A 26,774-nucleotide genomic window follows, 5' to 3' on the forward strand; every position below is an offset into this window, starting at 1 on the left:
CGCTCCCTCAGTACTGACGCTCCGACAGTTCGGCGCTCCCTCAGTACTCACCCTCCGACAGTGCAGCGCTCTCTCAGTATTGACCCTCCGACAGTGCAGCACTCTCTCAGTATTGAGCCAGTGCAGCATTCCCTATAAATAGCAGCACCGACTGGTTGGGCCAAAGTGCCTTGCATTGGAAAAAGATTTGGGTGAAGCCATTGGTGGATGATTTTATTTTCTTTCTCACCCTCACCTGTATTTCAATAGTGTTACTCGTGGGTCCATCGATGATAATCTCCTCCCTATCTGGCAGTTTTTGCTGGGACAGGTACAGCCGGTACTCAATCCTCTCGTCCTCCAGGCTGCTCGGGTACGAGACATTGAGTGAGAGTTTCTGGGCGCCGGCGACAATATATTGACCTTTAACCTTTACCCCTGCAACAACCACCAGAACAACCTGCATTTATATAGAACCTTTATTACCCCATGGTCTTTCACAGGAGGATTAATCAGACACAAAATTTGACACTGACTAGTGGGTACGGTAGCATAGTGGTTATGTTACTGGACTAATAACCCAGAGACATGAGTTCAAATCTCACTACAGCAGCTGGGGAATTTAAATTGAGTTCATTAAATAATTCTGGAATTTAAAAAAAATCTAGTCTCATTGACCGTGAAACTACCAGATTGTCATAAAATCTCCTCTGGTTCACTAATGTCCTTTAGGGAAGGAAATCTGCCATCCTTACCTGGTCTGGCCTACATGTGACTGCAGACCCACAGCAATGGGGTTGACTCCTAACTGCCCTCTGAAATGGTCTAACAAGCTGCTCAATTGTATGCAAGAGGGCAGCTAATGGGCAATAAATGCTGGCTTTGCCAGTGATGACCACATCCTGTAAATGAATTCAAAAAAAGGCCACATAGGATATATGAAGATAGGTGAGCAAAAGCTCAGTCGAAGAGGTAGGTTTTAAGGAGTGTCTTAAGGGAGGAGAGAGAAGGTTTGAGGAGGAATTCCAGAGCTTAGGGCCCAGGCAGCTGAAGGGATAGTCACCAATGAGGCAATGGAAATCAGGAATGCGCAAGAGGCCAGAACTGGAGGAACGCGGAGACGTGGGAGTGTTGTCAGGCTGGGTAGGTTATGTACAAAGAGATGGGTAAGCTTTTCCTGCCAGAACTGACCAACTGCAATTTATATTGTAGATGACAAGGAGCCCGTCCCAAGCCAGCAGGGTCCCCTTTAGAGATGCAGATCCGGCAGTATCCCTGTTGGGAATAGTGTAATCCATGGTGATACCACTGCACTGTCGCTCAGACACTGTTGGGACATTAAGCAGGTTACTGCTGACCCTGGTCCCCATAAACAGGACATATAGATATTGGAGAAGGTGCAAAAAAGATTCACAAGGATGATATCAGAACCTATCAGGAAAGACTGAAGAGGTTGGGGGCTCTTTTCTCTAGAAAACAGAAGGCTTAAGGGGTGACCTTATAGTGGTCTTTAAAACTGTGAAGAGGTTTGATTGAGTAGATGTAGATGAGATGTTTCCACAGTCCAGGACTAGGGACCATAACTATGAGACAGTCACTAATAAATCCAATCGGGAATTCAGGAGGAACTTCTTTGCCCAGAGAGTAGTGGAATGTGGAACTCGCTACCACAGGCAGTGGTTGAGGTGAATAGTATCAATAAAATAAGGGGAAGCTGGATAAACACATGAGGGAGAAAGGAATAGAAGGATTTTGCTGATAGGGGGAGATGGAGAGGAGGTGGGAGGAGTCTCATATGGAGTATGAAGACCAGCATGGAGTAGTTGGGCTGAATGGCCTGTTTCTGTGCTGTAATTTTATGTAAATTCTATGTACATTTTATGTAAATTCTCTCTGACCATTAATGTAAATTGTATGAAATTCTATGATGTTCTGTGTAATTTTATGCAAATTTTATGTAAATACTATGGAGATTGATGTAAATGCCGTGAAATTCTATGTAATTTTATGTAGAGCCTCTGATTTTTTTAATGTAATTCATGTAAATATACTGTAAATTTTATGTAATTGTATTTATGGCAGCTTGACTGTCCTCTACCTGGTCTAAGTGCCACTCCCTCCCCATTGCTGGTCCTGATCACTGATCCGAGGCTGGGTCTCAGTGATTTCCCCTCCTTTTCACTTCTGTGAAGGTGATGGTACCTTTTTCTGGTGCCTTACCCAGATGTGAAAACACAGCCTGGCTGTTGGAGACTCGGACGTTGGTGGAATGCGGCGGGACTGCTAGAAAAGTGACGTACGCTGCAATTCAAAAGAAAAACACCGTCAGTTGTTGTTGTGCACACACTGCAGTGAGCAGAGATGCACAAAACGCCAATCAAGCCTGCAACTTCCACTTACAATAAATGTATTTTACACTGTTCCAGTGCCACTGGCTCTCCTCAACCATGGTGCCATCCTGCACTGTGAGTCTTTGCCCTTCTGGTAGATTTCTGGGCAGTGCAGAACGTAGAAGCCCGGAGTCAGAACAGAGGGATGATACTTTGGAGTAATTTCCGACTGATTTCTCCCCGAAGATTGTGAGTTGTGCATCCCTGAAATTCTGATATCCAAGTTTGGCGCAAGATCAAAAATTGCCCTGTATTTATTCCCCTCACCTAGAACCATAGAACCATAGAAAAGCTACGGCACAGGAGGAGGCTATTCAGCCCATCATGTTTGTGCCGGCTAAATAAATGAGCCACCCAGTCAAATCCCAGCGTCCAGCACGTGGTCCGGAGCCTTGCAGGTTACAGCACCTCAGGTGCTGAATGTGCCGACTCACACTGGGGTCTTGGTTCCACAGTCCAAACTCCATTCTTGTACGAGTCATGACAAAGAGTGGGCAAGATAATTAATAATGGAGTGAAATGGGTCTATATTCACTGGAGATTAGAAGAACGATAGACAATCTCACTGACAATGAAGAATTCTTTGAGGGTTTGACAGGGTAGATTCTGAGAGGCTGTTTCCCTCCTGCCTGGAGAGTCTCGGACCCGGGGTCACAGTCTCAGGACAAGGGGTCGGCCTTTTCAGACTGAGATCAGGAGAAATTTCTTCAATCAGAGGATCGTGAATCTTAAAAATTCTCCACCCCTGAAGCAGGTGGATGCTCATTGAGAATATTCAAGACAGAGATTGACAGATATTTGAGCATTAAGAATCAAAGAATATGGGAATCAAGCGGGTAACAGGCTCGAGCAGCTGATCCTGTTCCGATGTTGCTACCGTACAGAGGCTGAGCCCTTTGGGAGGGCACAGTTATTATGAGGACAGGTGGCACAGAGGAAGCTTGAGAATAGAAGATTAATTCTATTTATATAATTAAAGGATTTGATCGGGTCGATCGAGAGAAACTATTTCCTCTGGTCGGGTGGGGAGAGTCCGGAACAAGGGGGCAGAACCTTAAAATTCGAGCCAGGCCATTCAGGGGCGATATCAGGAAGCACTTCTTCACACAGAGGGGAGTGGGAATCTGGAACTCTCTCCCCCAAAAAAGCTGGGGGTCAACTGAAATTTTCAAAACTGCAGTTGATAGATTTTTGTTAGGCAAAGGGTGTTAAGGGCTACAGAACCAAGGTAGATAAATGGAGTTGAGGATCTAATTGAACAGTGGAACAGGTTTGAGGGGCTGAATGGCCTCCTTCTCTTACAATTCCCAGTCTCTATCTACTGACTCCTGCTGGATGGTGTGTGTATAAACTTTGGGTAAGGACAGTATTGGTGACATTGATCACAAGTCGTGGCAGTCAGTTGCCAGCGATCGCCAGAGCTGGCGGGCAGCCATAAAGGCGGGGCTAAAGAGTGGTGAGTCATGCTGACACTCAACATCTAAAATTGGGCATTTGGCCAAAGGCTTGCTGCAAGGTTTTGGGCTGTGACTGTTGTCTGTGGAGCCTGTACCCCGGTAATAAAACACAATAACAATCTGCCGTTGAGGCCTGCTCTTGAGGTGCCCTTGTCAATTCTGGTTACCTCCGGCAGTGCCTCGAGTGTAGGAACCGCCTAGCTTCCTGCAGCTGGAGTTATCGCCACCACACACCCCGCAGTTGTCCAACATCAGGCCAGAATCCAGCTTTCCATCACAGCCAAATGTCTATAACAGGAGCATTCACAATCGAATCAGTAACACAGGGAATGAAAACACAGGCTTCAGCAATAATTATAAAATAGAGAGTGAGGGTCACTGGGAGTGAGGGACAGAGAATGAGGGACAGAAAGTGAAGGGCACTGGGAGCGAGGGACAGAGAGTGAGGGACAGAGAGAGGACACTGGGAGTGAGGGACAGAGAGTGAAGGGCACTGGAAGTGAGGGACAGAGAGTGAGGGACAGAGTGAGGACACTGGAAGTGAGGGACAGAAAGTGAAGGGCACTGGAAGTGAGGGACAGAAAGTGAGGGACAGAGTGAGGACACTGGAAGTGAGGGACAGAGAACGAGGGACAGAGTGAGGACACTGGAAGTGAGGGACAGAAAGTGAAGGGCACTGGGAGAGAGGGACAGAGAGCGAGGGACAGAGTGAGGACACTGGGAGTGAGGGACAGAAAGTGAAGGGCACTGGGAGAGAGGGACAGAGAGCGAGGGACAGTGAGGGCACTGGGAGTGAGGGACAGAGAGCGAGGGACAGAGTGAGAACACTGGGAGTGAGGGACAGAGAGTGAAGGGCATTGGGAGAGAGGGACAGAGAGCGAGGGACAGAGTGAGGGCACTGGGAGTGAGGGACAGAGAGTGAAGGGCACTGGGAGAGAGGGACAGAGAGCAAGGGACAGAGTGAGGACACTGGGAGTGAGGGACAGAGAGAGAGGGACAGAGTGAGGACACTGGAAGTGAGGGACAGAGAGTGAAGGGCACTGGAAGTGAGGGAGAGAGAGTGAAGGGCACAGGGAGTGAGGGATAGAGAGTGAAGGGCACTGGGAGTGAGGGACAGAGAGTGAAGGGCACTGGGAGAGAGGGACAGAGAGCAAGGGATAGAGTGAGGACACTGGAAGTGAGGGACAGAGAGCAAGGGATAGAGAACAGGACAGAGCGAGGGATGCTGGGCAGACTAGGCCACTACCCAGTGTTGAGAATGTGTAATGACGTGGGATTGGACTGGTTCTCAGGAGTTACCCTGCAACGTCCTGTGACACAGAGCCTGTACGATGATGTTGTCTCCGAGTCACTCATCTCGCACCTGGTCCCATCCACAAAGCTGTGCCCCCGGTTCACCATGAAACTCTTCCCCTCCACTCGGCACATGTGTTTACACAGCGTGTTACCTGAGAATGGGCAAACACAGCAGCATCATTACACAGACAGCAGCTCAATCAACACATTGAGATTATGTATGAACAGCAGGGTCTCGAACAATACAATAGGTACAAAACCTAGCCTTTCACAGCAATATGATCCTGGCAGGGGTGTTACAGAGGACCAAGAATTAAAGTACTGTCAAAAGAACTAGAGGGGAAATGAAGAGAAATGTCTTTACGCAGTGAGTTTTTTTTTTAGAGATACAGCACTGAAACAGGCCCTTCGGCCCACCGAGTCTGTGCCGACCATCAACCACCCATTTATACTAATCCTACACTAATCCCATATTCCTACCACATCCCCACCTGTCCCTATATATTTCCCTACCACCTACCCATACTAGGGGCAATTTATAATGGCCAATTTATTGTTATTGTGATCTGGAATGCACTGTCGGAGAGGGGGTTGAAACAGATTCAATAGTAACTTTGAAAAGGGAAATGGACACACATTTGAAAAGGAGAAATTGAATGGCTTGGAGAAAGGGCAGGGGAGGGGGACAGTTGTTTCAAAGAGCCAGTATAGTCACGATGGTCCGAATGGCCTCTTATAAGAAGGATCCCCAAAACAGATATCTAACATTGATGTCAAAGAGCTAAGACTCTGTTCATTAAGGTTTTACCTTTTGCGTAGCCAAGGGCAGGCAGCCACTTGTAATAAACTGGAACACTGGGGGGCGGGTAGAGAGGCTGAGAATTGGTGCCTGAGCACTGTGCAGCCATGAAATCAAACTGAGTGCCTTGGCAGGGCTGCAAAAAGAACAGAAAGAGAAAAACAGCAGGTAACAGAAAAAGACATTTGTAACAACAGTGGCACAGTCATTTCTTCTGGCAATTTTATAAGCCACCAAGCGTTAGGATCAAACACTCCCAGGACAGGTACAGCACGGGGGCCCCTCTTCCGCGGTTACGTTCGCGCCCGGGTGTCCCTGGAAAAGGAGCATGCGGTGTCCGCCGGTACGCTTGAGGCCTTCCGCGACCGGTGGGCACCGCAGGGACTGGAGTGCATCGTCGACGCCGAGAATGGCATTTTAATTTGAGTTTTTTTGTTTATTTATCTGGTTTTAATAAAGTTATTTTAAATATATAAGTGTGTATATAAAGGGGGCCTGAGGAATAAAGGCCCCCTCGACATAATAAAATGTAAAAAAAAAAAAAACGGGGGTTAGATACAGAGTAAAGCTCCCTCCACACTGTCCCCATCAAACACTCCCAGGACAGGTACAGCACGGGGTTAGATACAGAGTAAAGCTCCCTCTACACTGTCCCCCATCGAACACTCCCAGGACAGGTACAGAACGAGAGAGAGAGAGAGAGATTGGGATTAGGTACTCTGCAACACGTTAAAAAAAAAAAACGGGGTTAGATACAGAGTAAAGCTCCCTCCACACTGTCCCCATCAAACACTCCCAGGACAGGTACAGTACAGGGGTTAGATACAGAGTAAAGCTCCCTCTACACTGTCCCCATCAAACACTCCCAGGACAGATACAGCACAGGGGTTAGATACAGAGTAAAGCTCCCTCTACACTGTCCCCATCAAACACTCCCAGGACAGGTACAGCACAGGGTTAGATGCAGAGTACAGCTCCCTCTACACTGTCCCCATCAAACACTCCCAGGACAGGTACAGAACGAGAGAGAGAGAGAGAGATTGGGATTAGGTACTCTGCGACACGTTAAAAAGAAAAAAAAAGAAAAAAAAAAGAAAAAAAAAAGAGAAAAAAAGAAAAAAAAAACGGGGGTTAGATACAGAGTAAAGCTCCCTCTACACTGTCCCCATCAAACACTCCCAGGACAGGTACAGTACAGGGGTTAGATACAGAGTAAAGCTCCCTCTACACTGTCCCCATCAAACACTCCCAGGACAGGTACAGTACGGGGGTTAGATATAGAGTAAATCTCCCTCTACACTGTCCCCATCAAACACTCCCAGGACAGGTACAGCACGGGGGTTAGATACAGAGTAAATCTCCCTCTACACTGTCCCCATCAAACACTCCCAGGACAGGTACAGCACGGGGGTTAGATACAGAGTAAATCTCCCACTACACTGTCCCCATCAAACACTCCCTGGACAGGTACAGCACGGGGGTTAGATACAGAGTAAAGCTCCCTCTACACTGTCCCCCATCAAACACTCCCTGGACAGGTACAGCACGGGGGTTAGATACAGAGTAAATCTCCCTCTACACTGTCCCCATCAAACACTCCCAGGACAGGTACAGCACTGGGCCGGGAGGAGGATCTCCTCGTCGGTCTGCTCCTGGGCCTGGCCAAGATGGCAATTCACAGGTCCAGGTTGCGGGCCGTCGGGGGGTCCGTCCTCCCCGATTGCCTGCCCCTCTTCCGCGGTTACGTTCGCGCCCGGGTGTCCCTGGAAAAGGAGCATGCGGTGTCCGCCGGTACGCTTGAGGCCTTCCGCGACCGGTGGGCACCGCAGGGACTGGAGTGCATTGTCGACGCCGAGAATGGCATTTTAATTTGTTTTTGTTTATTTATCTGGTAAAAAAAAACGGGGGTTAGATACAGAGTAAATCTCCCTCTACACTGTCCCCATCAAACACTCCCAGGACAGGTACAGCACGGGGTTAGATACAGAGTAAAGCTCCCTCTACACTGTCCCCATCAAATACTCCCAGGACAGGTACAGTACGGAGCTAGATACAGAGTAAAGCTCCCTCTGTACTGTCCCAATAAATACTCCTGGGCAGGGTAGAGCACAGGTTAGATGAGACAAGTAAGGAAGAAATTGAATTTGTATAGCATCTTCCATAGCCTCAGGATGTGATTGTTAAGATTTAGTCACTGTTACTATTCAGACATATGCCACGGGCAATTTGTACACAGTAATGTCCCACAAGAAAAAGAAGCAAAAAAGAAAAAAAAAACGGGGTGAAATACATGTTTTATTTATGTTTTTAATAAAATTATTTTAAATGTATATAAAGGAGACCTGGAGTATAAAGGCCACCTTATAAAAAAAAACGGGGAAAAAAAGAGAAAAGAAAAACGGGGTTAGATACAGAGTAAAGCTCCCTCTACACTGTCCCCATCAAACACTCCCAGGACAGGTACAGTACAGGGGTTAGATACAGAGTAAAGCTCCCTCTACACTGTCCCCCATCAAACACTCCCAGGACAGGTACAGCACGGGGTTAGATACAGAGTAAAGCTCCCTCTACATTGTCCCCATCAAACACTCCCAGGACAGGTACAGCACGGGGTTAGATACAGAGTAAAGCTCCCTCTACACTGTCCCATCAAACACTCCCAGGACAGGTACAGTACAGGGGTTAGATACAGAGTAAAGCTCCCTCTACACTGTCCCCATCAAACACTCCCAGGACAGGTACAGAAATTCTGCCATCTGAAAGTGTGTTCCAAATGATGGTTGTTTGAATTTCATTGAGGAAAATGATGAAGTTCTGGTCGCTGGTTTTGGTCGTAAGGGCCAAGCTGTTGGTGATATTCCTGGTGTTCATTTCAAAGGTGGTGAAAGTAGCCAACGTATCTCTGTTGGCCCTGGCCAAAGGCAAGAAGGAGAGACCAAGATCTTAAACTTTTCAGTATATTGACCAAGATTGAAAATAAAACATTTTAAAATAAAAAAAACAGGATTGGCTGGGCAATTTGTGAAGCACTTCCTGTCTGCAATCAGGGGGAGCAGCTGCACCTGTGTTGCTGAAACTGGAGAGGAGAGAGGAGAGTGGAGAGTGGAGAGAGTTGCATTTACATCTTAACTGTGCAACTGTTGTACTTTATTCGAGGACAAAATTGACCTGCAAGTCATTTTGGAGAGGTGGGTGTTGGATCACCAGAGAACTGTTTGTTGTTTGGACTGTTGGGGGAGGGAGAAGGCACTGGAAGATCCAGGGTGGGGCTGCCAAATTCTATAGGGAATTGCTCTTGTGTTTACCTTCCATCCTGAACACAGGGGGCTCCCTCCCCTCCTCAAACTCTGTGGCTCGGGACGGCTGGAGCCGCCCGGCTGAAGAAAGTCCTTATACAACAGCAGGGAAAGGAGAGAACCGGGCGGCTCTAGCCGGCCCGGGCGAAGAGCCCTCCCCTAACTGGAAGACTGAACTGTAGACTCTGCAGCAAGGTGCTCCAACCACCAATTGAACAGGAACATCCTCACAGCTGTTCTCTCCCTTCTATCACTCAGCCACCTATCCTCTCCTCCCCTTGTCCTTTTCAGCCCTATCCTCCTCTACTCCAATCCTCCCACCCCATCATCTTCTTCTTCTTCTTTGGCCTCCTTGTCTCGAGAGACAATGGGTAAGTGCCTGGAGGTGGTCAGTGGTTTGTGAAGCAGCGTCTGGAGTGGCTATAAAGGCCAATTCTAGAGTGACAGACTCTTCCACAGGTGCTGCAGAAAAATTTGTTTGTCAGGGCTGTTACACAGTTGGCTCTCTCCTTGCGCTTTTGTCTTTTTTCCTGCCAACTGCTAAGTCTCTTTGACTCGCCACACTTTAGCCCCGCCTTTATGGCTGCCCGCCAGCTCTGGCGATCGCTGGCAACTGACTCCTACGACTTGTGATCAATGTCACAGGACTTCATGTCGCGTTTGCAGACGTCTTTAAAGCGGAGACATGGACGGCCGGTGGGTCTGATACGAGTGACGAGCTCGCTGTACAATGTGTCCTTGGGGATCCTGCCATCTTCCATGCAGCTCACATGGCCAAGCCATCTCAAGCGCCGCTGACTCAGTAGTGTGTATAAGCTGGGGGTGTTGGCCGCCTCGAGGACTTCTGTGTTGGAGATACAGTCCTGCTACCTGATGCCAAGGATTCTCCGGAGGTAGCGAAGATGGAATGAATTGAGACGTCGCTCTTGGCTGACATACGTTGTCCAGGCCTCGCTGCCGTAGAGCAAGGTACTGAGGACACAGGCTTGATACACTCGGACTTTTGTGTTCCATGTCAGTGTGCCATTTTCCCACACTCTCTTGGCCAGTCTGGACATAGCAGAGGAAGCCTTTCCCATGCGCTTGTTTAATTCTGCATCAAGAGACAGGTTACTGGTGATAGTTGAGCCTAGGTAGGTGAACTCTTGAACCACTTCCAGAGCGTGGTCGACGATATTGATGGATGGAGCATTTCTGATGTCCTGTCCCATGATGTTCGTTTTCTTGAGGCTGATGGTTAGGCCAAATTCATTGCAGGCAGCCGCAAACCTGTCGATGAGACTCTGCAGACACTCTTCAGTGTGAGATGTTAAAGCAGCATCGTCAGCAAAGAGGAGTTCCCTGATAAGGACTTTCCGTACTTTGGACTTCGCTCTTAGACGGGCAAGGTTGAACAACCTGCCCCCTGATCTTGTGTGGAGGAAAATTCCTTCTTCTAAAGACTTGAACGCGTGTGAGAGCAGCAGGGAGAAGAAAATCCCAAACAGTGTAGGTGCGAGAACACAGCCCTGTTTCACGCCACTCAGGATAGGAAAGGGGTCTGATGAGGTGCCGCTATGTTGAATTGTGCCTTTCATATTGTCATGGAATGAGGTGATGATACTTAGTAGCTTTGGCGGATATCCGATCTTTTCTAGTAGTCTGAAGAGACCACGTCTGCTGACGAGGTCAAAGGCTTTGGTGAGATCAATGAAAGCAACGTAGAGGGGCATCTGTTGTTCGCGGCATTTCTCCTGTAGCTGGCGAAGGGAGAACAGTATGTCAATGGTGGATCTCTCCGCTCGAAAGCCACACTGTGCCTCAGGGTAGACACGCTCAGCCTGTTTAAAGCGACTCGAGCGAAGACTTTCCCCACTATGCTGAGCAGGGAGATTCCACGGTAGTTGTTGCAGTCACCGCGGTCACCTTTGTTTTTATAGAGGGTGATGATATTGGCATCACGCATGTCCTTTGGTACTGCTCCCTCATCCCAGCACAGGCAAAGCAGTGAAGGACGGCATTACCCCTGAAATAATTAAGAGTGCTAAGCCTGCTATACTCTCAGCACTCTACGAACTGCTTTGCCTGTGCTGGGACAAGGGAGCAGTACCACCCCATCATATTGCTTGAGTTTAAAAGTAAACTGTTGTGTGCTTTGTTTCTTGGGGCTGGGCGTGGCTCTGCGACCCCATGGCAAGCCCCTCTTCGCTGGTGGTGGGGCGTTCCCGCAGGTATGCTGCTGCTGGGGTCAAGAGATACGTCCACGTAAACATCAATAGAGGTATGCATGAAGGCAATGGCTGAGGTTGTCGGCCCTTTGGCCATTGTTGCTGCCTCAAAAATGTACGGGAAGGCAGTGTTTTTCCTGAGGACCGAGCGGGCGGTGTCCCTGGCTCTGAGCAAGGGGCTCACCGTGGGCTGGTCCTTTCTGCCAGCGGACCCCCCCGAGGCCACTGCTCAAAGGATCATTCTATCGAATGTCCCGCCCTTCATTCCTGGTAAGCTCATCCTTCCCCACCTGCACCATCTGGGGGAGGTAGAAACGGGGCTCACCCCAATCCCGCTCGGTCATTTATGCAGCTGGCACAGGAGGAGGTCACAGAGGGCCACTTCAATGTGGAGCTCCAGGGGACGGCCTACCGCATCTTCTGGACCTTGGACGGGGCACGGTGCCATGTCTGCAAGGGGGTGGGAGATAGTCGTTAGAAATGCCCCAACCTCCTGGCCGCCAACTCCACCTCGGCGGCCCAGGGTGGCGCTGCTGCACCTCCTCCCACTCCCCCCACACCTCCACCAGATAATGTTCAGTCGGTGCCAGAGGCTGTGATTTTCACAATACCGTGGCACTACCTGAGCCTGAACTCACTCCAAGGCCTGCCCCCGGGGATTCCACCTGCCTCAGGGCTGGGCTCAGGCCCAGGGTAACTAAAATAAAAAGGAGGGTGCGGAAGCAGAGGCCCCTGATGACATGGAGGTCTCTGAGCCTCTGTGCCCTAGCGGGAAAAAGAGGAGAAGGCACCCCTCCACAGAGGTAACACAGGGCCCTGAGGTGCAGGGCCCATCAATTGGAGGGGAGCTGTCTCCTGGTTCAGGTCCCCAGGTTCCCCCTGCCACCACCATCATCAAGGCTGCAAAGTCTGGGCAGGAACTCCCTAGCCCTCAGTATGGAGGGGAGAGGGAGGTCTCTCCACATGCAGCCCCTCCTGTGGGAGCAAGTGGAGCCCTACCTGTGGTGGAGGAGCCTGGGGATGCTCCTGGAGAAGCCTCCCAGTCTGCCACTGGATCAGGTGCCCTGAGTGAAGGGGAGGGAGATGCCCCAAAGGGTCTGCTCTCCCAGCCAAAATCCACCACCAACCAGGAGACATCCGACCCAGTTGTAATTGAAAATTTTGCCCCATCTGCTGGGTCTGTGGGTGCTGGCGGAGCGGGAGATGGCCTCCTTTCTCTGCCTTTGCTCTCGGCTCCGGCTGGATTTCCGGAGTTGAGTAGTTCCATCTCCCCTGGACCGCTCATTGGCCTGGGGTCGGAGGTGCGGGGGGGGTCCTGAACCGCTGGCGTCCACAGGCTCCATTTCCATCCTCAAACCCAGAGAGGACTCCTCCGCCATCGATCCTGGGGGTGGGATCGTGACGGAGGCGGGACCAGCTGGCGCGGCCGGGACGTCCGCCCCACAGTGTGTGGTGGGTGTGTTGGCCGCTGGCGGTGACGACCCGGAGGAGGATGGGGATTCGTTGTGGGGCACGGAGGACGACCTTGATTCCATCGCCAGTGAGGTGGTGGAGTCCCTCGTGCCTCCCACCGAATCTCCTCTCATCCCCATTGCGGAACTCCGGGATTTCCTCACTGCTTGCAGGGGTTGCCGCAATAAAGTTCAGCTGGCCCTCAGCCATTGGTCGAGTCTGGCGCTGATCATCCAGTCTGTCCGTGCCGCCCTCAAGAAAGCGGGCAAGGGCGCGGGCGTGAAACTGGTTGAGAGGTGCTGATTTAATGTGTTCCTCAATGGGTTGCTGGGGGAGTGGAGGGCCAGGTGCACTTCCACTCCCTCCTCACAGTGAGGTGTTGGTGGCTGGTTTTAAGTACCTTTGACATGAAGATAACCATAGCCAGCCTCAACATCAACGGCAGCAGGGGGTTTCACCGCAGATTTCACAATCTCTCAGTCCTTAGGGAAGGGAGATACGCGGTGAGCTTTCTGCAGGAAACCCACACCGTTCCGGGAGAGGAAGCCACCTGGCTCTTGGAGTGGCAGGGTGGGGTCTACCTGAGTCACCTCACCCCTATTTCTAGTGGGGTGGCTATCTTGTTGGCCCCGACATTTCAGCTGGAGATCTTGGGGGGCAAGGAGCTAGTGCCGGGCCGCTTGCTCCACCTCGCCGTTCGCCTGGGTAGCGTGCCGCTCCACTTTGTGAACGTGTACGCGCCCAGGCTCGGCGCGTTGAAAGCACGCTTCTTGAGCTCCATCATCCTCGGTGGGGGACATTTTAACTGCACCCTCGAGGTGGGGGATCGCTCCGGTCCCCAAGGCGGCCAAGCATCGGTGGAGAAGTTGAGGGGACTGATCAGCTCCCTTAACTTGGTGGACGTCTGGTGGAATCTCCATCCCGACTCCAGTGCCTTCACGTGGAGGTCTGGAGGAGGAGGGTCACGAATTGACCGCCTCTACTTTTCGCAGGCGTACATCTCCCGCGTCTCGGCGGCCTCCATGTGGTTGGTGCCGTGCTCGGACCACCGCCTGGTGTGGGCGGAGTTCACTCCGCTCCGCACGCGGGCGGGGTCCGCGTACTGGCGCTTTAACAACCGGCTGCTGAAGGACGAGCGATTTCGGGACTCGTTCTGTCGATTCTGGGCCGACTGGAGAAGGAAGCAGGGGGGCTTCCCCTCCTTGAGGCTATGGTGGGATGTGGGCAAGACTCACAACTGTGTCTTCTGTCAGGAATACGCGAAGGGGTCGACCAAGAGGCGGGAAGCCGAGATCAGGCGCCTAGAGAGGGAGGTGCTCGACGGAGTCCCGCCTCGGTCATGCCGTCATGGACCCGGCCCTGTGGCAGGCGTACAAAGAGAAGAAGGGCGCGCTGAGGAACCTGCAGCTCATAGGGTCCCGAGGTGCGTACGTGAGGTCGTGGATCCAGATCCTGGAAGATTTGGACCGTGCCTCACCCTTCTTCTACTTGCTGGAAAAATGGCGGGGGGTCCGTAAGCAACTTGTTGAGTTGCTGGCCGGCGACAGATCCGGAGGGAATGGGCCTCCTACTCCCTACTTATTACAGTGCGTTGTTCTCTCCAGATCCATCCAGCGAGGTCACACTCAGAGTTTTGTGGGGGGATAGTGGCAGCACAGTGGCGCAGTGAGTTAGCACCGCAGCCTCACAGCTCCAGCGACCCGGGTTCAGTTCTGGGTACTGCCTGTGGGGAGTTTGCAAGTTCTCCCTGTGACCGCGTGGGTTTCCGCCGGGTGCTCCGGTTTCCTCCTACAGCCAAAGACTTGCAGGTTGATAGGTAAATTGGCCATTGTAAATTGCCCCTAGTGTAGGTAGGAGAATGGTAGGGATTTAGTAGGGAATATGGGATTAATGTAGGAGTAGTATAAATGGGTGGTTGTTGGTTGGCACAGACGCGGTGGGCCGAAGGGCCTGTTTCAGTGCTGTATCTCTTGATGACTCTATGACCTGCCGCAGATCAGCCCGGAGGCTGTCGAAGGATTGGAGGCTCCGCTCACGTTGGCGGAGCTGACTGGCGCCCTCCACCAGCTCTCGAGGGGCAAATTTCCGGGGCTAGATGGGCTGACCGTGGAGTTCCTCAGGGTGTTCTGGGACGTCCTGGGTGACAATTACACATGGGCCCTGGGGGAAAGCCTGGCGACCGGGGAGATGCCCCTCTCGTGGCGCAGGGCGGTTATCGTCCTGCTGCCGACGAGGAGCGATCTCCGCCTGCTTAAAAACTGGCGTCCGGTCTCCCTCCTCAGCACGGATTATAAGATCTTTGCCCGGGCTATGTCTACCTGCCCGGGCTCCGTGCTGGCCCACATGATCCACCCCGACCAGTCCTACACGGTCCCGGGCCGGTCCATCCAGGACAACATCCACCTGGTCCGGGACCTGATCCATCTTTCTCAGAGGACTGGTCAGTTGGTTGCCTTTCTCTCCTTCGATCAGGAGAAGGCGTTCGACAGGGTGGATCACGATTACCTTTTCGGGACTCTGCGCGCTTTCGGACTCGGGCCGCATTTTGTGGCCCGGGTCCGACTTTTATGCACTGCTGCAGAGTGTCTAGTCAAGGTTAACGGGTCCTTGACGGCGTCCCTTCGCTTTGGGAGAGGAGTGCGTCAGGGGTGCCCCATGTCCGGCCAATTGTATACCATCTGCGTGGAGCCCTTCCTGTGCCTGCTTCGCAGGAGGTTGACGGGATTGGCTCTGCGCGAGCCGGCCATGCGGGTCGTCCTCTCGGCTTACGCCGACGACGTGTTCCTCGCAATCACAGATCCCGTTGACCTGTGGAGGATGCGCGACTGCCAGCAGACCTTTTCTGCCACGTCCTCCGCGAGGGTCAATTGGGAGAAATGTTCCGGACTCCTGGTTGGTCAGTGGCGGGTGGACTCCCTGCCGGAGGAGATGACACCTTTTGCGTGGAGCACCACGCACCTCCTCTATCTGGGAGTCCACCTTAGCCCCGCTGAGGAAGCCTGGCCAGCAAACTTGCAGGAGTTGGAGGCGAAAGTCACCGCTCGGCTGGGGCGCTGGACAGGACTGCTCCGAGTGCTTTCCTACAGGGGCCGATCGCTGGTCATAAACCAACTGGTGGCCTCGATGCTGTGGTACCGGTTGGCCACTTTGGCCCCGCCCCCTGTATTTGCCACCAAGATCCAGACGAAACTCGTCGATTTCTTCTGGGGCAAGAGGAAACACTGGGTCTCTGCCGCGGTCCTGAGTCTCCCGATTGAGGAGGGCGGTCAGTCGCTGGTGTGCGTCCGCACCCAGGCTGCGACTCTCCGCCTTCGGACCCTGCAGAGATACCTGTACGTCGAGCGTCCTCCTAGATGGTGTGCGCTGGCGACGTATTTTTCCCGCCAGTGTCACTGCCTTCAAGGCGACACGCAGCTCCCGGTGGAGTCCGTTAGCCACGCCTCTCTGAGGGAGTTGCCTGTCTTTTACCGGGATCTATTCAGAGTCTAGAACATGGTCGCCTCCAGTCAGGGCGCTCCCCCGCCAGCGGAGGAGAGTACCTTGGCTGTCCAGGTGGCCAGATCTGGGGACAGACTAACAGGCGGAGGAGTAGCCAAAGCCCCGGGACGCCCCTCACTGCGGGTGACGAGGGGGCTTGGGAGTGCGGAGCGCTCCCGGCCGAGCTGACTCCCGCTTGGCCGGAACTGCTCATCAGACCAAGGCCCTGAAACCCTCCTTGGGAGCCGGTCCTGCACAACCTGAGCCGCCTCTCGGAAATGCCCTCCGTGCCATTCCACACGTCGCGGAGGGGTTTCCTGTACGGGCTGCTCCTGCACACTCTCCACTTCCTCGCCCTCGTCAGCCTGCCGGACATGCCCTGACGGTCCGCGTGCCATCTGGCGGCGAGGGGAAACCCCAATGGAGGTCTCTCTAAGCAGGAGTCCTCCCCCTTTACATCGAGGACTTGGGGTGGAGGGTGTTGCACAGAGCAGTCCCGTGCAATAGACTTTTAAGCAGGTTCACGGACTCCCAGGTGGCCTGTACTTTCTGCCGCCTGGACAAGTCCGTGTTCCACATTTATATGGAGTGTGCGAGGTTGCAGCCCCTGTTCGAGTATTTGAAGGGGCTGCTCCTCAAGTTCTGGCTGCACTTCAGTCCCACGCTCCTGATCTTTGGGCACCCGGTGAGGAGGGGCTTGGGCCGGGAGGAGGATCTCCTCGTCGGTCTGTTACTGGGCCTGGCCAAGGTGGCAATTCACAGGTCCAGGTTGCGGGCCGTCGGGGGGTCCGTCCTCCCCGATTGCCTGCCCCTCTTCCGAGGTTACATTCGTGCCCGGGTGTCCCTGGAGAAGGAGCATGCGGTGTCCGCCGGTACGCTTGAGGCCTTCCGCGACCGGTGGGCACCGCAGGGACTGGAGTGCATCGTCGACGCCGAAAATGGCATTTTAATTTGAGTTTTTGGTTTATTTATTCGATTTTAATAAAGTTATTTTTTAAAAATGTATGTAAGGGGGGCCTGAGGAATAAAGGCCCCCTCGACATAAAATTCATAAAAGGGGCCTGGGGTATAGAGGCCACCTTGTAACAGAAAGAAAAAAAAACGGGGTTAGATACAGAGTAAAGCTCCCTGAAAAAAAGTCGGGGCTAAATATCCTTCATCCCACCTTTCCATCTTCTCACAACCCCCATTTCTCCAGAAACAGATCGAATTGCCCTCTGACACATTTTCACTCTCAGCTCTTTAGTTCCTCTCCTAGGAATTTATCCTTCAACTTCATTCCCCTTTGGGTGAAAAAATTCCCCTGATTTTCCTTTTTACCCACAACTCCCTCAAAATTCTTGGGATTTGAACTCCCCCCATCATCAGGAACAATTTTGCTGGACCTACTTTGTTAATTCTCTAACGAATTTAATTAAATCCTCTTCCAAATTAAACAATTCCAACTTTCTGAATTTTTCCTCACAAGTTAAATTCCTAACAGCTGACATCACCTTTGTGCCCCTCTGCCCCTCCCAATATCCTTTCCCAGTGTCTGACTGGATGCCCCTTAAATGTAGAGTGCCAAATAACATGAGGTTGGTTCATGCCTGATTGTACACTCTGGATGCTAAGTTGTCGTGAGCTTGCGTTCCTGATTCTGATGACGGATACACTGGCCCTTACCTGTGTGTTGCACATTTTTGCCTCTGTATCCACTCCCTGACACTTACGGCCACCGAAAGCAGGTCTAGAAAAATCCAAACACTTCATAAATCAAAAACGCCTCAAACCCCCCAGGGATATTAACGACAGAGACCAGGAGTGACCGACTCCAGTGTGGAATAGAGTCACAGAGACCAGGAGTGACCGACTCCAGTGTGGAATAGAGTCACAGAGACCAGGAGTGACCAACTCCAGTGTGGAATAGAGTCACAGAGACCAGGAGTGACCGACTCCAGTGTGGTATAGAGTCACAGAGACCAGGAGTGACCGACTCCAGTGTGGTATAGAGTCACAGAGACCAGGAGTGACCGACTCCAGTGTGGAATAGAGTCACAGAGACCAGGAGTGACCGACTCCAGTGTGGAATAGAGTCACAGAGACCAGGAGTGACCGACTCCAGTGTGGTATAGAGTCACAGAGACCAGGAGTGACCGACTCCAGTGTGGAATAGAGTCACAGAGACCAGGAGTGACCGACTCCAGTGTGGTATAGAGTCACAGAGACCAGGAGTGACCGACTCCAGTGTGGTATAGAGTCACAGAGACCAGGAGTGACCGACTCCAGTGTGGAATAGAGTCACAGAGACCAGGAGTGACCGACTCCAGTGTGGAATAGAGTCACAGAGACCAGGAGTGACCGACTCCAGTGTGGTATAGAGTCACAGAGACCAGGAGTGACCGACTCCAGTGTGGAATAGAGTCACAGAGACCAGGAGTGACCGACTCCAGTGTGGTATAGAGTCACAGAGACCAGGAGTGACCGACTCCAGTGTGGTATAGAGTCACAGAGACCAGGAGTGACCGACTCCAGTGTGGAATAGAGTCACAGAGACCAGGAGTGACTGATTCCAGTGTGGTATAGAGTCACAGAGACCAGGAGTGACCGACTCCAGTGTGGTATAGAGTCACAGAGACCAGGAGTGACCAACTCCAGTGTGGAATAGAGTCACAGAGACCAGGAGTGACCGACTCCAGTGTGGTATAGAGTCACAGAGACCAGGAGTGACCGACTCCAGTGTGGAATAGAGTCACAGAGACCAGGAGTGACCGACTCCAGTGTGGTATAGAGTCACAGAGACCAGGAGTGACCGACTCCAGTGTGGTATAGAGTCACAGAGACCAGGAGTGACCGACTCCAGTGTGGAATAGAGTCACAGAGACCAGGAGTGACTGATTCCAGTGTGGTATAGAGTCACAGAGACCAGGAGTGACCGACTCCAGTGTGGTATAGAGTCACAGAGACCAGGAGTGACCAACTCCAGTGTGGAATAGAGTCACAGAGACCAGGAGTGACCGACTCCAGTGTGGTATAGAGTCACAGAGACCAGGAGTGACCGACTCCAGTGTGGAATAGAGTCACAGAGACCAGGAGTGACCGACTCCAGTGTGGAATAGAGTCACAGAGACCAGGAGTGACTGATTCCAGTGTGGTATAGAGTCACAGAGACCAGGAGTGACCGACTCCAGTGTGGAATAGAGTCACAGAGACCAGGAGTGACCGACTCCAGTGTGGTATAGAGTCACAGAGACCAGGAGTGACTGATTCCAGTGTGATATAGAGTCACAGAGACCAGGAGTGACCGACTCCAGTGTGGTATAGAGTCACAGAGACCAGGAGTGACCGACTCCAGTGTGGTATAGAGTCACAGAGACCAGGAGTGACCGACTCCAGTGTGGTATAGAGTCACAGAGACCAGGAGTGACCGACTCCAGTGTGGAATAGAGTCACAGAGACCAGGAGTGACCGACTCCAGTGTGGTATAGAGTCACACAGAGAGCAGGAGTGTTAAAGGGGGCGGAATTCTTAAAATGCATACAGGAGAGCTTTTTGAGCCAGTACGTAGAAAATCCTACAAGGGAAGGGGCAGTACTGGACCTAATCCTCGGGAATGAAGCCGGTCAAGTGGTAGAAGTGTCAGTGGGGGAGCATTTCGGGGATAGTGACCATAACTCTAAGATTTAAGGTAGTTATGGAAAAGGACAAAGATGGACCAGAAATAAAGGTACTGAATTGGGGGAAGGCCGATTTCAATATGATAAAACAGAATCTGGCCAAAGTGGACTGGGAGCAGCTACTTGTAGGAAAGTCTACATCAGATCAGTGGGAGTCATTCAAAGAGGAAATAGTGAGGGTTCAGAGCCAACATGTACCCGTTAAGGTGAAGGGTAGGACCAACAAGTCCAGGGAACCCTGGATGTTAAGGGATATAAAGGATTGGATCAGGAAAAAAAGGAGCCTTATGGCTGATTCAGAGTGCTGAAAACAGCAGAGGCACTAGAGGAGTATAGAAAGTGTAGGGGGGTACTTAAAAACGTAATTAGAAGAGCGAAGAGGGGACATGAAAAAACACTGGCAGGCAAGATAAAGAAAAATCCCAAGGTGTTTTATAAGTATATTAAGGGCAAGAGGATAACCAGGGAAAGAGTAGGGCCCATTAGGGACCAAAGTGGCAATCTGTGTGTGGAGCCGGAGGACGTAGAACACATACTGCGTTCACTATGGAGAAGGACGATGTAGGTGTAGAGATCAGGGAGGGGGATTGTGATATACTTGAACAAATTAGCATTGAAAGGGAGGAAGTAATAGCTGTTTTAGCAAGCTTAAAAGTGGATAAATCCCCAGGCCCAGATGAGATGTAGCCCAGGCTGTTTTGTGAGGCAAGGGAGGAGATAGCAGGGGCTCTGACACAAATTTTCAAATCCTCTCTGGCCACAGGACAGGTACCAGAGGACTGGAAGACAGCGAATGTGGTACCATTATTCAAGAGGGGTAGCAGGGATAAACCAGATAATTACAGGCCGGTGAGTCTAACATCAGTGGTTGGGAAAATATTGGAAAAAATTCTGAGGGACAGGATTAATCTCCACTTGGAGAGGCAGGGATTAATCAGGGATAGTCAGCATGGCTTCGTCAGGGGGAGATCGTGTCTAACTAACTTGATTGAATTTTTCGAGGCGGTGACTAGATGTGTAGATGAGGGTAAAGCAGTTGACGTAGTCTACATGGACTTCAGTAAGGCTTTTGATAAGGTCCCTCATGGGAGATTGGTTGAGAAGGTAATAGCCCATGGGATCCAGGGCAATTTGGCAAATTGGATCCAAAATTGGCTTAGTGGCAGAGGGTGATGGTCGAGGGTTGTTTTTAGGAATGGAAGCCTGTGACCAGTGGTGTACAGCAGGGATTGGTGCTGGGACCCTTGCTGTTTGTAGTGTACTTGAACGATTTAGACATGAATATAGGAGCTATGATCAGTAAGTTCGCAGATGACATGAAAATTGGTGGTGTCGTAAATAGTGAGGAGGAAAGCCTTAGATTACAGGACGATATAGATGGGCTGGTAAGATGGGCAGAGCAGTGGCAAATGGAATTTAATCCTGAGAAGTGTGAGGTGATGCATTTTGGGAGGACTAACAAGGCAAGGGAATATACAATGGATGGTAGGACCCTAGGAAGTACAGAGGGTCAGAGGGACCTTGGTGTACTTGTCCATAGATCACTGAAGGCAGCAACACAGGTAGATAAGGTGGTTAGGAAGGCATATGGGATACTTGCATTTATTAGCCGAGGCATAGAATATAAGAGCAGGGATATTATGATGGAGCTGTATAAAATGCTAGTTCGGCCCCAGCTGGAGTACTGTGTACAGTTCTGGTCACCACACTATAGGAAGGATGTGATTGCACTGGAGAGGGTGCAGAGGAGATTCACCAGAATGTTGCCTGGGCTGGAGCATTTCAGCTAAGAAGACAGACTGGATAGGCTAGGGTTGTTTTCCTTAGAGCAGAGAAGGCTGAGGGGGGACCTGATTGAGGTATACAAAATTATGAGGGGCATTGATAGGTTAGATAGGAAGAAACTTTTTCCCTTAGCGGAGGGGTCAATAACCAGGGGGTGTAGATTTAAGGTAAGGGGCAGGAGGTTTAGAGGAGATTTGAGGAAAAAAATTTTCACCCAGAGGGTGGTTGGAATCTGGAACACACTGTGTGAAGGGGTGGTAGAGGCAGGAACCCTCACAACATTTAAGAAGTATTTAGATGAGCACTTGAAACGTCATAACATACAAGGCTACGGGCTAAGTGCCAGAAAATGGGATTAGAATAGTTAGGTGCTTGATGGCCAGCACAGACACGATGGGCCGAAGGGCCTGTTTCTGTGCTATATAACTCTATGACTCTGAGATCTAATTGAAAGATAGAAATGGCTCAAGGGGCTGAATGGACTCCTCATGTTCCTATATTTTGCTTTCTGAGGCAGACCGCCTACCTTGGATTGTTGCAATGTCTGTGTCGGAGAATAACTCCTCCCCCACAACTCCGTGAACAGCTGCTGAACGGACTCCAACTAGACCAGGCCCCATTAACAACTCCAATCACATCCAGGTCCCCAAGAGATCTGCAACTCCTTCTTAAACACCACTGGTGAGGAAAAACATCAGCTGAAATCACTTCTCACTCAAGTAATTAGTTAAGCAAGGAAATAGAAAGACTTTCATTTCTGTCCGCACCTTTCACAATCTCAGGATGACACAAAGCCCTTTATAGCCAATGAAATACTACTGAAGATTAGTTAATGTTATGTCGGAAATGTAGCAGCAAAATCCCACAAACAGCACTATGACAACTGCCAGTTGTTTGAGGGATAAATATTGGTTAGGAAACCCCGAGCAGAACACCCCCTCTCTTCTAAATAGTGCCATGGAATCTCTTATGTCCACATGAGAGGGCAGACAGGGCTTTGGTTCAACATCTCATCCGAAAGACGACATCTCCGACAGTGCGGCACTCCCTCAGTACTGACCCTCCGACAGTGCAGCACTCCCTCAGTACTGACCCTCCGACAGTGCAGCACTCCCTCAGTACTGACCCTCCGACAGTGCAGCACTCCCCAGTACTGACCCTCCGACAGTGCAGCGCTCCCTCAATAGTGACCCTCCGACAGTGCAGCACTCCCTCAGTACTGACACTCCAACAGTCCAGTGATTCCTCAGTACTGCACTGGGAGGCTCAGCCTGGATTATGAGCTCAAGTCTGGGGAGTGGGGTTCGAACCCACAACCGTCTGGCTCAGAGGCAAGAGTGTCACCCACTGATACTTTCATTGACGGTTAACAAGATACTGTCATCACATTTACAAGTATTACTCAGTTACTTGTACCTTGTTGGGGCCACACTCTGTGCCATCCAGCAGGGGAATAAATAAACGAGTGCACGTGCTATGGTCGGCTGGATCCGTGTGACATGATAGAACGTTGCACACATCCTGCACAGAAACAAAAGCACTCAGTACTTAGTGACGGAGTGGGACATGACAGAGAGTTACTGAGTGACGGAGTGGGACATGACAGAGAGTTACTGAGTGACAGAGTGGGACATGACAGAGAGTTACTGAGTGACGGAGTGGGACATGACAGAGAGTTACTGAGTGACGGAGTGGGACATGACAGAGAGTTACTGAGTGACGGAGTGGGACATGACAGAGAGTTACTGAGTGACGGAGTGGGACATGACAGAGAGTTACTGAGTGACGGAGTGGGGTACGACAGAGAGTTACTGAGTGACGGAGTGGGGTACGACAGAGAGTTACTGAGTGACGGAGTGGGACATGACAGAGAGTTACTGAGTGACGGAGTGGGACATGACAGAGAGTTACTGAGTGACGGAGTGGGACACGACAGAGAGTTACTGAGTGACGGAGTGGGACACGACAGAGAGTTACTGAGTGACGGAGTGGGACATGACAGAGAGTTACTGAGTGACGGAGTGGGACATGACAGAGAGTTACTGAGTGACGGAGTGGGACACGACAGAGAGTTACTGAGTGACGGAGTGGGACATGACAGAGAGTTACTGAGTGACGGAGTGGGACATGACAGAGAGTTACTGAGTGACGGAGTGGGACATGACAGAGAGTTACTGAGTGACAGAGTGGGACACGACAGAGAGTTACTGAGTGACGGAGTGGGACACGACAGAGAGTTACTGAGTGACGGAGTGGGACATGACAGAGAGTTACTGAGTGACGGAGTGGGGTACGACAGAGAGTTACTGAGTGACGGAGTGGGGTACGACAGAGAGTTACTGAGTGACAGAGTGGGACACGACAGAGAGTTACTGAGTGACGGAGTGGGGTACGACAGAGAGTTACTGAGTGACGGAGTGGGACACGACAGAGAGTTACTGAGTGACGGAGTGGGGTACGACAGAGAGTTACTGAGTGACAGAGTGGGACATGACAGAGAGTTACTGAGTGACAGAGTGGGACACGACAGAGAGTTACTGAGTGACGGAGTGGGGTACGACAGAGAGTTACTGAGTGACAGAGTGGGACATGACAGAGAGTTACTGAGTGACAGAGTGGGACACGACAGAGAGTTACTGAGTGACGGAGTGGGACATGACAGAGAGTTACTGAGTGACGGAGTGGGACATGACAGAGAGTTACTGAGTGACAGAGTGGGACATGACAGAGAGTTACTGAGTGACAGAGTGGGACATGACAGAGAGTTACTGAGTGACGGAGTGGGACATGACAGAGAGTTACTGAGTGACGGAGTGGGACATGACAGAGAGTTACTGAGTGACGGAGTGGGACATGACAGAGAGTTACTGAGTGACGGAGTGGGACATGACAGAGAGTTACTGAGTGACGGAGTGGGGTATGACAGAGAGTTACTGAGTGACGGAGTGGGACATGACAGAGAGTTACTGAGTGACGGAGTGGGGTACGACAGAGAGTTACTGAGTGACGGAGTGGGACATGACAGAGAGTTACTGAGTGACGGAGTGGGGTACGACAGAGAGTTACTGAGTGACGGAGTGGGACATGACAGAGAGTTACTGAGTGACGGAGTGGGACATGACAGAGCGTTACTGAGTGACGGAGTGGGACACGACAGAGAGTTACTGAGTGACGGAGTGGGACACGACAGAGAGTTACTGAGTGACGGAGTGGGACATGACAGAGAGTTACTGAGTGACAGAGTGGGACATGACAGAGAGTTACTGAGTGACGGAGTGGGACATGACAGAGAGTTACTGAGTGACGGAGTGGGACATGACAGAGAGTTACTGAGTGACGGAGTGGGACATGACAGAGAGTTACTGAGTGACGGAGTGGGACATGACAGAGCGTTACTGAGTGACGGAGTGGGGTACGACAGAGAGTTACTGAGTGACGGAGTGGGACATGACAGAGAGTTACTGAGTGACGGAGTGGGACATGACAGAGAGTTACTGAGTGACAGAGTGGGACATGACAGAGAGTTACTGAGTGACGGAGTGGGACATGACAGAGAGTTACTGAGTGACGGAGTGGGACACGACAGAGAGTTACTGAGTGACAGAGTGGGACATGACAGAGAGTTACTGAGTGACGGAGTGGGACATGACAGAGAGTTACTGAGTGACGGAGTGGGACATGACAGAGAGTTACTGAGTGACAGAGTGGGACATGACAGAGAGTTACTGAGTGACGGAGTGGGACATGACAGAGAGTTACTGAGTGACGGAGTGGGACACGACAGAGAGTTACTGAGTGACAGAGTGGGACATGACAGAGAGTTACTGAGTGACGGAGTGGGACATGACAGAGAGTTACTGAGTGACGGAGTGGGACATGACAGAGAGTTACTGAGTGACGGAGTGGGACATGACAGAGAGTTACTGAGTGACGGAGTGGGACATGACAGAGAGTTACTGAGTGACGGAGTGGGACATGACAGAGAGTTACTGAGTGACGGAGTGGGACATGACAGAGAGCTACTGAGTGACGGAGTGGGACATGACAGAGAGTTACTGAGTGACGGAGTGGGACATGACAGAGAGTTACTGAGTGACGGAGTGGGACATGACAGAGAGTTACTGAGTGACGGAGTGGGACATGACAGAGAGTTACTGGGTGACGGAGTGGGACATGACAGAGAGTTACTGAGTGACGGAGTGGGACACGACAGAGAGTTACTGAGTGACGGAGTGGGACATGACAGAGAGTTACTGAGTGACGGAGTGGGACATGACAGAGAGTTACTGAGTGACAGAGTGGGACATGACAGAGAGTTACTGAGTGACGGAGTGGGACATGACAGAGAGTTACTGAGTGACGGAGTGGGACATGACAGAGAGTTACTGAGTGACGGAGTGGGACATGACAGAGAGTTACTGAGTGACGGAGTGGGACATGACAGAGAGTTACTGAGTGACGGAGTGGGACATGACAGAGAGCTACTGAGTGACGGAGTGGGACATGACAGAGAGTTACTGAGTGACGGAGTGGGACATGACAGAGAGTTACTGAGTGACGGAGTGGGACATGACAGAGAGTTACTGAGTGACGGAGTGGGACATGACAGAGAGTTACTGGGTGACGGAGTGGGACATGACAGAGAGTTACTGAGTGACGGAGTGGGACACGACAGAGAGTTACTGAGTGACGGAGTGGGACATGACAGAGAGTTACTGAGTGACGGAGTGGGACATGACAGAGAGTTACTGAGTGACAGAGTGGGACATGACAGAGAGTTACTGAGTGACGGAGTGGGACATGACAGAGAGTTACTGAGTGACGGAGTGGGACATGACAGAGAGTTACTGAGTGACGGAGTGGGGTACGACAGAGAGTTACTGAGTGACGGAGTGGGACACGACAGAGAGTTACTGAGTGACAGAGTGGGACATGACAGAGAGTTACTGAGTGACCGAGTGGGACATGACAGAGAGTTAC

General features: G+C 51.3%; 1 protein-coding gene across 2 annotated transcripts in view; it reads right to left on the bottom strand.

The window, feature by feature from the left end:
• Window positions 1–26,774, bottom strand: part of adamts13 (ADAM metallopeptidase with thrombospondin type 1 motif, 13) — a 101,492-nt gene that overhangs the window by 40,495 nt on the left and 34,223 nt on the right. For both annotated transcript variants that reach the window (XM_068012041.1, XM_068012040.1), the window contains exons 11-18: window positions 23,211–23,315; window positions 22,321–22,472; window positions 18,019–18,082; window positions 5,931–6,057; window positions 5,126–5,274; window positions 3,994–4,114; window positions 2,200–2,280; window positions 236–417 (exon numbers count right to left, since the gene is read on the bottom strand). In XM_068012041.1, coding sequence (XP_067868142.1) covers window positions 236–417; window positions 2,200–2,280; window positions 3,994–4,114; window positions 5,126–5,274; window positions 5,931–6,057; window positions 18,019–18,082; window positions 22,321–22,472; window positions 23,211–23,315 — 981 coding nt within the window. The remainder of the gene's footprint in view (window positions 1–235; window positions 418–2,199; window positions 2,281–3,993; window positions 4,115–5,125; window positions 5,275–5,930; window positions 6,058–18,018; window positions 18,083–22,320; window positions 22,473–23,210; window positions 23,316–26,774) is intronic.

Source organism: Heterodontus francisci, chromosome 32, assembly GCF_036365525.1.
Source record: "Heterodontus francisci isolate sHetFra1 chromosome 32, sHetFra1.hap1, whole genome shotgun sequence".
Classification (NCBI taxonomy): Eukaryota; Metazoa; Chordata; class Chondrichthyes; order Heterodontiformes; family Heterodontidae; genus Heterodontus; species Heterodontus francisci.